Source organism: Panthera uncia (assembly GCF_023721935.1).
Source record: "Panthera uncia isolate 11264 chromosome A3 unlocalized genomic scaffold, Puncia_PCG_1.0 HiC_scaffold_12, whole genome shotgun sequence".
Taxonomy (NCBI): domain Eukaryota; kingdom Metazoa; phylum Chordata; class Mammalia; order Carnivora; family Felidae; genus Panthera; species Panthera uncia.
This window is the reverse complement of record NW_026057579.1, coordinates 37,842,939-37,858,201: the sequence shown is the minus strand read 5'-3', so window position 1 is coordinate 37,858,201 and position 15,263 is coordinate 37,842,939. Positions and strand designations below refer to the sequence as shown.

Sequence of the window (15,263 nt, the reverse complement as noted above, 5' to 3'; positions counted from 1 at the left end):
TTCTTAAGGAGATCAAAAGTTACGAGGTAACCAGCAGAAGACACGCACTTCAGGTAGCACACGGTCAGAGAAACTTAGATCTCCCCGTGCGTACCCTTTGCATGTGCCCACACGTGAACTGTTTCCAGGAGAAAGCCGTGTAACTTTGTAGTTAGGGGCTTTAAAGTTGGCTTGGGTTTAAAGCCTACCTAGGTTAGAGTCCTAAATCTATCAATTACTGGCTAGGTTGCCTTGGCCCACGGGGAGAAAAACACCTACAAGGACGACTGAGAGATTAGAAATACATACACAGTCTTCAGCAGGGTGCCCAGCACACGGTGACCACTTTCAAAGGCTGATAGTTAAGGCACAGTCTTGGGTGACGGAGCCCGCTGTCAAACCCTGTAAACTGCCCATTCCTCACAGGACACTTTGAAACTGCCTTGTATGGGTTTATCTGTAAGAATTTTGTCTCACTACAATAATTACACACTTATTGAATGCTTACCAAGGGCCACGCACCTTTCTAAGCTGTTGAATTAAATGTCTCAACTCATTTAATTGTCATAACAGCCACAGGGGATCGAGGCTCGTTTTCCCATTTTCTTGGCAAGGAAACTGAGGCCCAAGGCCGCACAGCTAGTAAGTGCTGGAGCCAGGATCTACACTTCAGGAGTTTCGGGGGTGGGCAGGCTTTTCGCAACTAACAGTGCCACTTCTCTCACTGTAAGCTTCTTGAAAGCAAAGATCATTTCTATTTTAACACACATTTGGGGCGCACAATTATGTATCAGATACTTCCTAGGGCAATGAACAAAGGTTGTTTTTGTTTGTTTTCTTGGTATGTGTCCCTAAGTGCCTTAAGCAGGTTCTCAAAAGCCATCAGAAGAGATGAAAACCAACACAAGGCTCTACCAGGTCCTACACAATGCGACCCACCTGTCCTTCCAGCTCCTCCGCTACCCCCTCACTCCTCCACTCCATCCCTACAGACTTCCTAGCGGTCCTGCCAAACCGCACATGCATTCCTGCTTCACCGCTTACACTGTGGGGGCTCACGCACTTCAGACATTTACTGAGCACCTACTACGTGATGATCACGGTGAACAGGACCTGGAGTACAGGATGAGGCAAAATAGGACATTAGTGGGAAAGAGGTGAGATCCGAAGAGAGTCTGTGGTTCAGTTCACAGGATTATACCAGTGCTGATTTCTACGCTTTGATCAATGTGCCATGGTCTTGCAGTCCTCAACATTAGGAGAAGCTGGGCGAAGGGTGCAACAGAACTTTCCGTTTATCTTTGCAACTCTTAGGTAAATTTAACACTGTGTCCAAATTAAACGACCCCCTCACCGCCACCACCCCCAAATCACAGATACGGCGCCAGCCTCTGGGAGCTCCAAGGCGGGAGGAAATTGCACACAAGTAGCCAGCCTGCAGAGAGCGGTGGGAATCAGGCCCCAAACAACGTCCAAGGGCTGCCGGGAGAGGGGCGGCGGGGTGTTCCCCGGGGGTCGTGGGCTGCGTCCACCCTGCGTCACGCAGGCCCCAGGGCCTTCCTGGATAAACAAGTCCTGTAAAGGAGCCCCCCCGAAGCCTCCGGGTCCTCAGCGGGGCAGGGGGAGCTGGGGGTGCAGGAGGGCCTCGCTCTACAAACGCGCGGCGCCGGGGGCCTTGCTGGGACTCACCTGGAACTCCAGCCCGTAGATCACCGGCGCGTCGTCCTCCATGCTGCGGCCGCTCACACGCTTAACGCCTGTCCCCAGAGCGGACGCGCCCCCAACTCAGCACCCATTCATTCCCTCCCGCCCAGGCGGCACCGAACCGGGAGCTTTTGCGGCCTAACTCGGCTCCCGTAGGCCACACTTCCTGTATTTTCCTGATGCGTCATCAGTACGCTCCTCGCCGGCGGCCAATGGCAGCGGCACCGGGCTCGTGCGCGTGCTCATTTGATTCCATCCGGGTTCTCAACCCTCCTGACGTCGGGAGGCGGACGCGGCGGGGAGGAGCGGGGACTAGAGCCAGTGGGGTCGAGAGCCGGGCGGGTAGAGGGGTGGGGGAGGGTCCCGGCGGAGGGGAACCGGAGGTGGCGGAGGGGCGTGGGCGGGCTCCAGGGCCTCGCGGGGTCGTCACTCCGCCCCCAGCCCGTAGTTTTGGGGCATTGAGACGTCCCATGCGGGGAGCCCTCCGCGCTCCGTAGCTCACAGAGAACCGCTCACGTGGAGCTGTGGCGCTGCCCTTTATTACCGTTAGTACTTTGCCCAGCGCGGGGACTGATGCTTTACAGAAGCCGGCTTAAGGTTCTTCTAACCCTGCCACTAGGGTGTCATACTTGCATTTTAGAGATGAGAGGCTGCAAAATTGACCAACGGTTGAGGACAGGGAGGTCGTAAGGTGGGAAGCTAGGATGTGTGCCCGGTCTGACTCACCTAGGCTCTGCCCAGGGTCCTCAAGGTCAGGAGCCACGCTCCTTCAGGCGGCAGGCGTGCCGCAGTGTCCGCACTTGGGGGAGGGGCGGGGGGAGCATGTACTACCAGTGCCGCCGAGCGATGCCTGGCGCCACACCTCTGGCAGGATCTGACCTGCATTTGACTCTAAATGGGAGCCTGCTGGGAGACCTTGGGTTCCCTGGGCATCTCCAAGCATGGAGGACTTAGCACTTCCAAGGCACCTCCCTTGACCGACCGTGTCCTTGGCAGTCACAAGTGAAGCTGCATGGAGTCCCAAAGTGCCATTAGCAGAAGCCCTTTCACTAAGCTGAATTCCACTGGTTTAGAAGACCACGCGCTTCTACAACTGTGTGATTAATTTTTTTTTCTCTACTCTTAATCTTCTTGACAAATGAGATGTCACTTCACACCTGTAAGGATTCCTGGTGGCAGAAAGTCAAAAAATAGCACGTGTTGGCAGGCAGTGGAGAAAGGGGAAGGCTTATACCTGTTGGTGGGCATGTAAATGGATACAGCCACTGTGGAAAACAGGTTGGAGTTTTCTCAAAAACTTAAAAATGGAAGTACATACGTTCCAGCAATCCCCCTTCTGGGAGTCAGAGGAAATAAAACCACTATATCAAAGAAATATCTGCACCTTATGTCCAGAACAGCCTTAATCACAGTAGTCAACACGTGGAAAAACCTAAGTGTCAATAGACAGATGAATGGATAACCAAGTGTGGCATTCACACGTGCCCCCCCCCCCCCCACACACACACACAGTGGAATATTACTTAGCCTTAAGAAAAGAAGGAAATCCTGTCATTTGCAACAACATGGACGAGTCCGGAGCACGTTCTGTTATGTGAAAAAAGCCAAACATAGACAAATACTGCACGATTACACATACATGTGAAATGTGAACAAGTGTGTGTGTGTGTGTGTGTGTGTGTGTGTGTGTGTGTATGACGTTGTTGGAGAGGAGCACCTGAGTGTCTCAGTGGGTCAAGCATCCAACTTCATCTCAGGCGACTATCTCGCGGCTGAGTCGGAGCCCTGCGTTGGGCATTGGGTACTGTGCTGACAGGTCAGAGCCTAGAGCCTGCTTCAGATTCTGGGTCTCTCTCTTTCTCTCTCTCTCTCTCTCTGCCCCTCCCCCCTCAAAAAATAAACATTAAAAAAATAATCATTGTAGCAGAAGAATGGAGCTTACCAGAGGCTAAGGGGGTGAGAGGAATGGGGAGATACTGATCAAGGGATACAAGTTTTCAATTATGGTGAATAAGTTGTGGAGACCTACTGTACAGGTGTCTATAGTTAATAATAATGTGCCCTATACTTGACACTTTCGAAGAGTAGATCTCAAGTGTTTTCATCACATACGTATAAAAAAGGTAAGTATGGTGGATACGCTAATTTGCTTAATTGTGGTACTCATTTCACAATGTATACATGTGTCATGACATCACACTGCACACCTTAAATATATACTGTTTTTATTTGTCAAAACTAAAAAAATTAATCAGTTATGAAGGGAAGACAAAAATGGCTTTGCTCGGTTGTATGCCAGCGCCTCACGCCCTGGCAGGCATCGTTAAATTTTGATGGATAGCTGTTGGATGGATGAGGAGTCCTCAGTGATTACAGTAAAAATCAAGGAAGCAGACCCACAGATCTGAGCATCGTATTCATCGTCTCCGATTGCCTGAGATTAAGTTGTGGAGCTAAGAGAATGCAGAGTCTTTATATTGCTGGATTATATCTACCTACCTACTACTGATATTATTCCTACCAGCTTTACGGTTAACGTTATTATTACACAAGTACAAATGCACAGCTGAAAAAGTAGAAAATACTGATAAGCACAAAGAAAAGTCTCTAAAAATAAGTATTTCTTGGGTGCTTTGGCCAGAAATAAAAAAGAAAGGGCCTAATACTCTCTCTTCCACCTACCCTCTGGCCCAGGTTTCCTTGTAACCTGAGGATCAGGCTTAGTTCCCTCCCTATCCCGAGGGTTGTGGTCAAGCATCCCCGCCCATACCCCCGCCCTTCGCATCACCTTGGAGCGCACGCTCCGCCCACCGCAGCACGAACCGGAAGCGCGCGAAGCAGCCGGCTCCTGCACTGGGCATGCGCGGAATCAGACCGACCGTCCAGCGCGCGCAGGCGCAGAAGCCGGAGAAGGCGCCGGGTCGAGTCCCTTCTTCCGGTATTCATCCACCTTCTCTCCGGACTCTGGTCGCGGCCGCCCGTGACCGCCTCTCCAACCCCAGTGGGCGGGTGGCAGGTGAGACTCAGGGCCCGGGCTGTGGGGAGGGAGTCGGGTCGTCCCTAACCGCAGCCCCGCCGGTCCTGACCTCAGCCCCTCGCTGGCTTGTCCCCTGGCCGGTCCTCCCGCAGAGAGAGGGGGGGGTCTCTTCTGTGTCTCCCCGTTGGGGAGCTCCTCTCCGGGGGCTCCTCCTAAGGGACTCTTGGGGGGGGGGATGCTCCCCCAGGTCTCCTCCTTGGAGGTCTCCTGCAGGTCCCAGCTGTGGCACTCAGCAGCTCGGCCCTGAGCAAGCCCCTTAATCTGTCTTCTTGTGAGTCTGCTCTTCTGTGCACGGACATGACCTGCCCACCCAAACTCGGTATCGTGCGGGTAAAATGCGGCGGTTTGTGCGAAAGCACAGACGCCAGGGTGAATGTTGCCTATTATTACACATCCTGATCCCTCCCAAAGCAGCCTTCGGGACGGGACCGACCGATGGTGTTGTACACCGTGAAGACTGACAGCCTTTGTTGTAAAACACAAGGCTCAAAGATAGCTTCTAAAACGTGTCGGTTTTTCTCAAGCTTGGACACAAAAGTTTAACCCCAGTGACACTTGGACGTACGGTTTCTACCTTTTTATGGTGGTTGGAAGATAAGGTGTCCTTCTATCCAGATGCTTTACTCCTGGCTTCTTTTCGTGAATTCAGGAGATGGTACCCAGTGACAGACCAGGCGCCCGGCCCACTGTGGCGGGATGGGAGAGGCAGAGGAGAGTGCAGATAGGATACTTTAGCGGTGACATGTCTCACCCCGTCCTCACGTTCTGTGGTTGCTAACAGGATCTTCACCAGTCCAAGAGCCCGTGTTACCGCTGTGCTTCATCATTAAAATCACAGTTACCGTGCTTGTGTATACGTAGCTCCTTACAGTGTAAAAGTGCCTGTGCACCAGTCACTGGTTATTCCTCGTTACCCCAGTGTGCAGTCTAAGAAACCAGGACTAAGACGAAGTTACTCCTCAAAGGTCACTTAGCAGGGAAGCTGGGACTCCAGCAGTTCTTAAGAGCTTGCGTCCAGTGCTCTTCCTGACTCCCCCCTGCTGCTCTGGATCATGATCTGTCCCAGCAACCTCGCAGGGAGAGCAAAGGCGGAAAACCTGTGTTGAAATCCTGCAGCACCAAATATTGTCAGTGTGACTTTGGCCAGATCACTTGGGTTTCTCTGCTGTGTAATGGACGTAATAGTCCTTTATAAGTTGGTCCTGAGGATTGAACAGGACAAGACATGTCGGGGCATGTGGGTGGCTCAGTCAGATAAGCGTCCGACTCTTGATTTCCACTCAGGTCATGATCCCGGGGTTGTGGGGCTGAGCCCCGAGTTGGGCTCTGAGCCGAGCGTGGAGCCTGCTTGGGATTCTCTGTCTCTCCCTCTTTCTGCCCCCCCTCCCTTGCTCTCTTCCTCAAAATAAATAAACATTTCAAAAAATAAGATAATAAACGTAAAATGTTTCATCTATTGTGGGTGTTCTTTACATGGGGGTTTTTGTAAGTCTATGCTAATTAGATTTCCACTATATGATGTATATTTTCACGGAAATGGGGTTTACACTATTGCAATCTGGTAAAAGACTTATAATTCCAACATCATGTCCACAAAGGGGACCTGTCCTATTGTAGTTTTAGTTGTTCTTAGTGAAACTTTTCAGTTCTCAAATAATCGCTTAGAGTTAGTACTTAAAACAAAAAAAATCTTAAGGCATTAATTAAGGGCCTTGTGCAAAGCACTCACCTGAACAGAAAGTCTACTTCAGTTGCTGCCATGTTGATGCTAACATAAGCCGAAATGTCTGTGGTTTAATAAAAATTATTAAGTCAATAATAGAAGTAATTATAGTACACACAAATCAAAAACCTACCTGGGCTTTCCCGTTTTTTAACTATGCAACGTGAAGACCCCATGTAACATTCATGAAGATAACACAGAGATCGAGTGCACACCTGGCCCAGTCTTCTGCCCACAAGCATAAGAAATGGACAGTCGTCAGTGGCTTTCTCACGTGTCCCTCCCTGATCAAACCTTCCCTTGGCACCACCCCCAGCTCCCTCTCCAGATGAATTGAGTATTAGCATCACCTGGCTTTTGCACTTGTATTCCTAAAACAATGTATTGTTTAATTTACATTTTTTGAATTTTATATAGAAAATCATACTGCTTATTTTCTAGCATGGCCCATTCATTTTACATTTAATGTTCCATTTTCAGTATGCTGTTTACTGTGCCTATGAGCAGTGCTTGTGTCCAGTGTTTGTTTTGTTTTGTTTTGATCTTTGGAAAGCAGTGGGTATTTTGTTTGGATTTGCTGTTTATAAGTATTCACAGTGCTAGCTTATGGTACCACGTGCAGGAGTCCCTCTGTGATGCATAGGTCGTGGGACCTCTTACTGTCCTCACCGGGACTCTTGAGAGTGAAAAGAGGTACTTAATGGAATGTAAGAAACAAAGCAGGTGAACATACAGGGAGAGGGAGAGACAGACAGAAAGAGGGAAAGGAACCGTAAGAGATGCTTAGCGATAGAGAACAAACTGAGGGTTCGTAGAGGGAGGTGCGGGGGGGGGGGGGGGGGGCTAGATGGTAGATGGGGATTAAGGAGGGCACTTGTCCTGTTGAACACTGGGTGTTCTATGTGAGTGATGAATCACTAAATTCTGTTCCTGAAAACAAAAAACAAGGTAGTTAACTTTACAGTAACCATATGCACAAAGTGGAAGCATCCTGCAAAAGTCAAGATGCGTGGCTGCGGAGTCACAGGATATGTGCTTGTGAAATGTGTATCCTTTTCAGCCTGTTCAAATCTTTGGCCTGTTTTTCTGTTGGGTTGTTTATTGTCTGGTTGAGTTCCGGGAATTTTTATCTATTCTTCGTATTAATTAAGAAATCTGGCAGTACCCAGTGTAGGGGAATGTGTTGAGCAAGAATACTTTCACACTGCTAACTACCCATGTAAACTGGTACAAACACTCGGGAAGGCAGTTTGGCATTTTCTAGTAAGGAAGAAGACGTGTATTCTCTATGACCCAACGTACACATAACGTGTATTTATTTTATTTTAGAGAGAGAGTGTGTAAGCAGGGGAGAGGGAAAAAGAATCTTAAGCAGACTCCACAGAGCTCAGCACAGAGCCCCACGCGGGGCTCCACCCCACGACCCTGGGATCGTGACCCGAGCTGATACCAGGAGTCAGACGCTCAAACAACTAAGCCGCCCAGGCGCCTCACGTGTAACGTTTAACAACATGAGGAAATTTGCTTGTGTGCACCAGGTGACGTGTATAAGAACGTTCCCAACAGCACTGTCTATAGTATCAGAAACCCGTCAGCGCTGGAACAGATCGTGTGTGGTGCCATCACACAGCAGCCTCGTCAACAGCACAGACAAATTAATTCCAGCTTCGCACTACTTTTGAGGTTGAATCTCAGGTTAGAAGTTGAGAGGGGAAATTAAGTCAAAAACGAAAAAAAAAAAAACTAAGCAAAATGTTGTTTGAGGAAGTAAACGTCTAGGAAATGAAAAACAAGAGTGTGACAAATTTCAGAATATTACCCCTAAACGGGAGAGGAGTAAATGTTAGAGTGTATTGTCTCAGCCACATGTTATGAATGATTTATATCCACTCAAAGTTTGTTGGAAGTTATTTACAGGAAACGTACCTTTAGAAGAGAAGGGAGAAAATGACAAGGAAAGAGCCTTGTAAGGTCTCCAGCTGAGAGACGTAAGAAAACTCGGGAGGCTCACAGGCTATCCTTTTCTGTCCGGAGTCCCCCCTCCACCCCATGCCATAGTGCAGCTTGCTCAAGTGCGTGTGTGAGTTACTTAGTTTTCTCTCTGTGGTTGCCTAGGGCCGGGTTCCCGAGAGCATAGTGGTCTGAGTTACCCTGCTGTCTGACACGGGAGCACACCGTGAGTATTGGTTCCTGGTCTGCAGGGCATTGCAGGCAGCCCATTGGCAGTGGTTTTTTATAAATACGTAGTTTCTATTCAGAAATTAGGATTAACAATACAGGTTTTGCTCTGGATTGGGCAGCGTCTTTGTAAACCTTTTCACTAGGAAACATTGATTTTCTAAATTAGATTGGATAAGAAGTGAAGTTTCTGAAGAGAATCAAAACATAGTTACAAACAAGCACTGATTCGAATGTTGCTTTTTAACTTAGCTTTCTTCTTTTGAGAATATTATTTCTTTTTTTTTTATTTTTTTTAATCTTTATTTATAATTTTTGAGAGAGAGACAGAGTGTGAGCAGGGGAGGAGCAGAGAGAGAGGGAGACACAGAATCCGAAGCAGGCTCCAGGCCCCGAGCTGTCAGCACAGAGCCCGACATGGGGCTTGAACTCACGAACGCAAGATCATGACCTGAGCCGAAGTCGGACGCTCAACCGACTGAGACACCCAGGCGCTCCGCTGAGAATATTATTTCTTTAAAAACATTTTCGATATGGGGCGCCTGGGTGGCTCAGTCCGTTAAGTGTCCAGCTTTGACTCAGGTCGTGGTCTCGTGGTTCATGAGTTCGAGCCCCGCATCGGGCAGTGTGCTGACAGCTTTGGGTTCTATGTCTCCCTCTGTCTCTACCCCTACCCCACTGGTGCTCTGTCTCTCTCAGACTCTCAAAAATAAATAAACATTAAAAGATAAAAAAATAAAAAATTCTTTGGAGGTATAAGTAAATGAAAATAAAAACATCTCAGGTGAATTGGCAAACCCAGTTGCTGTGTCAGAGCGTTGTATCCTTTGTCTAGCTGTTGTGCAGAAAAGTTACATTCCCACTATCAATAAATAAGTTTCCCCCCAAATTCCCTAAGAACTGGCATTTCTAAAAATCCACCTCTTTCATAACCTTTTTTTAAATTTTTTTTTTCAACGTTTTTTATTTATTTTTGGGACAGAGAGAGACAGAGCATGAATGGGGGAGGGGCAGAGAGAGAGGGAGACACAGAATCGGAAACAGGCTCCAGGCTCCGAGCCGTCAGCCCAGAGCCTGACGCGGGGCTCGAACTCACAGACCGCGAGATCGTGACCTGGCTGAAGTCGGACGCTTAACCGACTGCGCCACCCAGGCGCCCCAACCTTTTTTTAGATCATAGTTTGAGTCTGTGTTTCTTTACTGCTGAAGTGCTGTTTCTTGCTGTAAGTATCCAGTCCACATAACGAATGGGTCTCGCCTAGTAATTAGCCTTCTCTTATCCTGTGCCTTGTGGGAAGTAACTCTGTTACCTGTGGACAGTCTTTCCTGCGGGACCCTAGTCAGTCCGTCTTGATCTAACACATACAGATTAACCTTGACTGGCAGTTATTTCTGTGTATTTTGAGAGTAGAACGTTCTCCACTCTTCCTGCGTGTGAAGAAAACTCTGTGATTTTGCCAGTTCCGATATTCTTTGCCTTTCCCTGTAATTATACGTATCAGACCTTTTCTCATACCCTACGTTATTCTACAGTTAGCCGTTAGTGTCGTGTTGTGATTTCCGGAGTTCCCGTCTGAACCGTTTGTTCTGAGACAGGCTCGCTCCTGGCACCAGCTGCGGCCACAGCATCTCTGTACCAGGCGCGGCACTAGGGGCCGGGGTCCTAGGTCCTCACGAAGTTAGGCAGGAAGGACCAAACTCCACTCCTGGCAGGGTCACCTACAACCAGTGATTGCATTTTTAAGTGCCCTCTACACCCAAGGTGGGGCTCGAACTCACAACCCTGAGATCAGGAGTCGTGTGCTCTATCACTTGAGCCAGCCGGACGCCCACTACCAGTGGTTGTAGATGAGTCCTGTCACTGCTCTCATTGTCGGTGTCCCCTTCTGTACGTGAGGGCACGACGGCATCTCGTTCAGCTTCTGCAGAGGCGAGAGGAAGTCGTGTTTGTTCCCGTCCTGCACGTGACTAGGCACGTCCACTCCTCATGTTCCCCAGGCAGCCTCCAGTCCGCCTTGCTGTGAAACATTACCAGAGCAAGGCTTTTGTTCCTTGTCCGTTGTGTTTTTGACTCATTTTTAGCTAATGATCGGAGAGATGTGTAATAAATAGGGAATCGGTAACTGACAATGCTGGACAAGACACTTCTCCAAAGTGCTCAACTTTGATTATCTGCTTTAAAATGCTCTTGTTTGGGGGCACCTTGCTCAGTTGGTTAAGCATTCTACTTTGGCTCAGGTCATGATCTCACGGTCCGTGGGTTCGAGCCCCGCGTCGGGCTCTGTGCTGACAGCTCAGAGTCTGGAGCCTGCTTCCGGTTCTGTGCCTCCGTCTCTCGCTGACCCTGCCCAGCTCATGCTCTGTCTCTCTCTCTCAAAAATAAATAAACGTTAAGAAAATTTAAAAAAAAAAGTAAAATGCCCTTGTGTGTAGATCTCAGGGTGGCCAGGCTTTAACAAAGAAAGGCTGCTGATTTGGGGCAGTGTCAAAGTGTTGGTAAAAAGTCATCTCATCTAAAGACCATGCTTTGTGAAGACCAAGAAGGCATTTTATTTTTTCCTAGAAAAACCCTCATCTTTCTTAACTGGGATTTGTTCCCTAGAAGAATAGAACTATATACGGTAACGTTTGCTCAAAAAGTCCTTTAGGAAAAGGAGGCATTTTCTTTAGACGTTAAACTCTTCATTTCATTTTGTGGCCTCTGCCATCCCGTGTCCACACAGCATTTCAGCTGTAACTGGCCCTGGTTTCTCAACTTACTAGCAGCACAGCGTTGAGCAAGCTGCATGAGCTCTGCAGGCGCCAGCCTCCTCATCTGCCCGATGGAGTAGGTCTCAGGGTGGTTCTGAATCCAGGAAGAATGTACACGCACAAATCTTAGATTGGTGCCGAGGGCCCGGTGTGTGCTAGTAACTGGTCCAGTTTGCTGCCATCAGCTCTAGCAGTCAGCGTGCCTCAGGGAGGATGTGGAGAGATTATTACAGGTTGGAAGAGGACGTCTTCAACTGAATCTTAAAGAACACTTAGGGTTTAAAGAGCTGGAGACCTCACCCCCATTAGGATGGCCAGTGTCAGAAAATAGCAGGTGTCGTCAAGGACGCTGAGAAATCGAAATCCTTATGCACGGTCTCACAGAATGCAACCACTATGGAAAGCGCTTTGTTGACTGTTCAAACAACAATTAAAAATAGAATTGTCGTAAGATTCAGCAATCCTGCTACTGGGTGTATACCCAAAAGAATTGAAAGTGGGGACCCCGAGATGTTTGTACACACATGTTCCTACCAGCAGTCACAGTAGCCAGCGTGTGGAAGTGACCCAAGTGTTCGTCAGTGGATGAGTGGATTGAAAAAATGTGTAGACACAATGGGGTATTGTTCAGCCTTAAATGATCAGGGAATTCTGACATACGACCACCTGGGTAAACCTTGCGGACGTTACACTGTGTGAAATAAGCCAGTCACAAAAGGACAAGTACCATGGCGTCCCACTTAAGTGAAGTACGTAGAGTAATGAAGTCCAGGGAGTCATGAAGTAGAAGGCGGTTATCAGAGCTGACAGCGGGGGTGGGGAAGGAGGGCCCCGGGAGGTGGTGCCTAACGGGGACATTGTTTCAGTTTGCAAGATGACAAGAGTTCTGGGGATGGACGGTGGTGGTGGTTGCACACTGAATGCATGTGACACCACTTAGTTGTAAACTCAAAAAATGGTTAAGACGGTAAGTAATATAGATGGGGTGTGTCTTTTACCGTGATCAATCAGTCAGTTGATAGATGGCTGGAGAAATGGAGTCTTTCAAATATGTAACTGACAAAGATTTTCTAATAGACTTAATTTTTTGGAGCAGCTGGAGGTTCACTGCTAAATTGAGCCGGGGATTCAGAGGTTTCCCGTGTGCCCTGTGTCTCCCCCACAGTTACATGCGGTGCACCTGCACGGACACATCATTATCCTCCAGAGTCCACGGTTTACCTTAGGGTTCACTGTTGGCGGCGTGCCTTCCGTGGGTTTGGGCAAATGTATGATGTCATGTGGCCACCATTTGTCTATAAGTTTAAGTCAGCTCAGTAATGACGGAGGTGGAAAGCTGATGAGGTTGGTTCATTTCTGTCTTGGCTTCAGGACCATGGAGAACGCTAACGGTGCCAGCCAGAGCGCAGCCGAGGAATCTCTCCCGGCCGATGGGCGAGCCGGGAGCACCACTCCGCAGGGAGAACAGGGCCAGCTCCTTTATCACGAGGAGACCATCGACCTCGGTGGAGACGAGTTTGGGTCTGAAGAGAACGAGACTATATCGGAAGATTCTAATCATTTTGTAGATAAGCTTAATGAGCACATGATGGAGAGTGTCCTCATTTCTGACTCTCCTAACAATAGCGAGGACGACACAGGTGAGCTGGGCTGTTTGCAGGATGTCGTGGAGCCTGCAGACGGTCACGCTGATCCCAGACCGGAAGGTCTGCTGGGTGAAGGAGCAGTCGACGCGCTGAGCAATGACACTGGAAGCGACGGAGACGGGGGAGACCGTGCATCTAAAGGCGGCTCTGACGCGACCCCCGACCCAGAGCTCGAAGAAGTAAAAGGCGCTCCCGCCTTGGGAGAAGAGGGTGCCGAGGACCCGGGCCCGGAGGGGCCGGGGCACAGCCCGCCTTGCAGGCAGTCCCCTCGTGAGGAGGAGCCCGTGCCCGTGTGCACCATTTTCAGCCAGTCGTTCGCCCGCTCCCAGCCGCCCCTGCTGCTGCGGGACGGCTTCCAGTCCCAGATGGTGAAGTCTCCGAGCTGTGGCGGTGCCAGCGACGCGGTGGCCAAGACCCCTCCCCAGGCGGTCCAGCCAAGCCCCAGCCTCAGTAAATTCTTTGGTGACCCCAGCAACTCTAGTTCCTTGGCCTCGGACTTCTTTGATTCCTTCACCACGTCCACTTTCATCTCCGTCAGTAACCCCAACGCGGGCTCTTCCGTTCCCGAGAAACGGTCTTCGCTCTCCACTCCGGTGGGACAGAGATCCCCGGGTTCCGCTGCGCCCTGTCTCTCCCCAGGGATTGAAAAGTCAGAGTCCGCCGTTCCCACGGCTTCCCTAGAAATTCCTCAGTCTCCAAAACCGTTTTCCCAGATCCAGGCCGTGTTTGCAGGGAGCGAGGACCCCTTTGCCACCGCCCTGAGCATGAGCGAGATGGACCGCAGGAGCGATGCCTGGCTCCCCGGGGAGGGGACCCGGGACATCTTGATTTCAGTGGCAACCCAACAGTACAGCACGGTGTTCGTAGACAAGGAGAGCCTCACCATGCCGGGCCTCAAGTTCGACAACATCCAGGTAGGTGCGGGCCGCCTCGCAGGGCACTTCCCGGTGAAATAGGTCGCCCGTGTCCACATCCGGCTCCTTTCCATCTCGTTCTGTTTTCCCCGGCTTCTCACTCACCCCCCATTCACGTGTGTGTGTGTGTGTGTGCATGTGTGTATACACACATGTAAAAACGCCTTCAAGGACTGAAAAATCTGCCTTGTCCAGCAATTCCTAAAATTCTCATTTTGAGAGTCCGCGTTATGTCTCTAGTCAATTTGGAACTCCGTTGATTTCCCTAATAAAATGTGTTTAAGGCACTAATCAGAGTCTTGGAAGTGAACGCCCGCAAGGTAGATAGTTACATCAGAATTCTCAGAAATAGCTGTGAACCTTGTGTGAGCATGTTATTTGTGACATTTAAGCTTCAGCAAATAAGCCCCATTCCTTTTTTTTGTTGTTTACCAAATAACGTGCTTTATGTAGAAAGAGGTTTTATACATTTCATTAAGAAAAATATGAATGCCCCCTCCAAAATAAAAAATCACAAAAATGTCTGAATGTTCTAGAGAATAAACAGTAACATAGAAGAGTTCAATCTAGTAATCAAAGACAATGAGATTATTTCCATTTTCCATTATCTTATTTTTTTAATGTTTATTTATTTTGAGAGAGAGAGAGAGAGCGTGAGTGAGGAGGGGCAGAGAGAGGGAGGGAAGGAGGGAGGCAGAGACTCCCAAGCAGGCTCCACGCTGTCAGCGCAGAGCCCGTTGTGGGGCTTGAACTCACGAGCTGTGAGATTATGACCTGAGCCGAAACCAAGAGTCGGACGCTTAACCGACTGAGCCACCCAGGCGCTTCCTCCATTTTTTGATACCTAATTAGTCATTTCATTCATGATTATTCCATGTTTGTTCAAGTGTGGGAAAATAGTCTGTCTTGGGCAGCCCTGATGGGACCATAAATTGTTACAAACTTTTTTAAGTAAAGTTTTTAAATCAGCATCCGAATGTGTATGTTATTTGATCCAGAAATACCAGTCTTAGGAATTTTTTTTCTAAGGAAATAACGTCACTGGCATAGAAATACCCAGCTTTTGGGATGTCCGTCGGCGTGGGGTTTATTACTGCAAAGCATCTGAAACGATCTCAGGGTCCTTTTTCAAGAGGCTGGTTGAATACATAAGACTCATTTTTGTAACGGATGTTTCTGCAGGTAATAAGATATTAAAACTGATGGTTCGGGGGCGCCTGGGCGGCTCAGTCGGCTTAGCGCCTGACACTTGATTTGGGCTCAGGTCATGATTTCTCGGTTTGTGAGACAGAGCCCTGAGTCAGGATCCGCCCTAACAGCGTGCAGCCCGC

General features: G+C 49.1%; 2 protein-coding genes across 4 annotated transcripts in view; one reads left to right on the top strand and one right to left on the bottom strand.

Moving 5' to 3' along the window:
• The window catches only part of EIPR1 (EARP complex and GARP complex interacting protein 1), a 54,936-nt gene extending 52,773 nt beyond the window's left edge, over positions 1–2,163 (bottom strand). Inside the window, exon 1 of the mRNA XM_049652015.1 lies at positions 1,669–2,163. Within this exon, the coding sequence (XP_049507972.1) occupies positions 1,669–1,710 (42 nt within the window). The 5' untranslated portion in view covers positions 1,711–2,163. The remainder of the gene's footprint in view (positions 1–1,668) is intronic.
• Positions 2,164–4,560: 2,397 nt separating this feature from the next.
• Positions 4,561–15,263, top strand: part of TRAPPC12 (trafficking protein particle complex subunit 12) — an 85,997-nt gene continuing 75,294 nt past the window's right edge. For all 3 annotated transcript variants that reach the window (XR_007462486.1, XR_007462487.1, XM_049652610.1), the window contains exons 1-2: positions 4,561–4,699; positions 12,744–13,932. Coding sequence is in view for 1 of the 3 variants with exons in the window: in XM_049652610.1 (XP_049508567.1) it covers positions 12,748–13,932 (1,185 nt within the window). In the remaining 2 variants the exon portion in view is untranslated. The remainder of the gene's footprint in view (positions 4,700–12,743; positions 13,933–15,263) is intronic.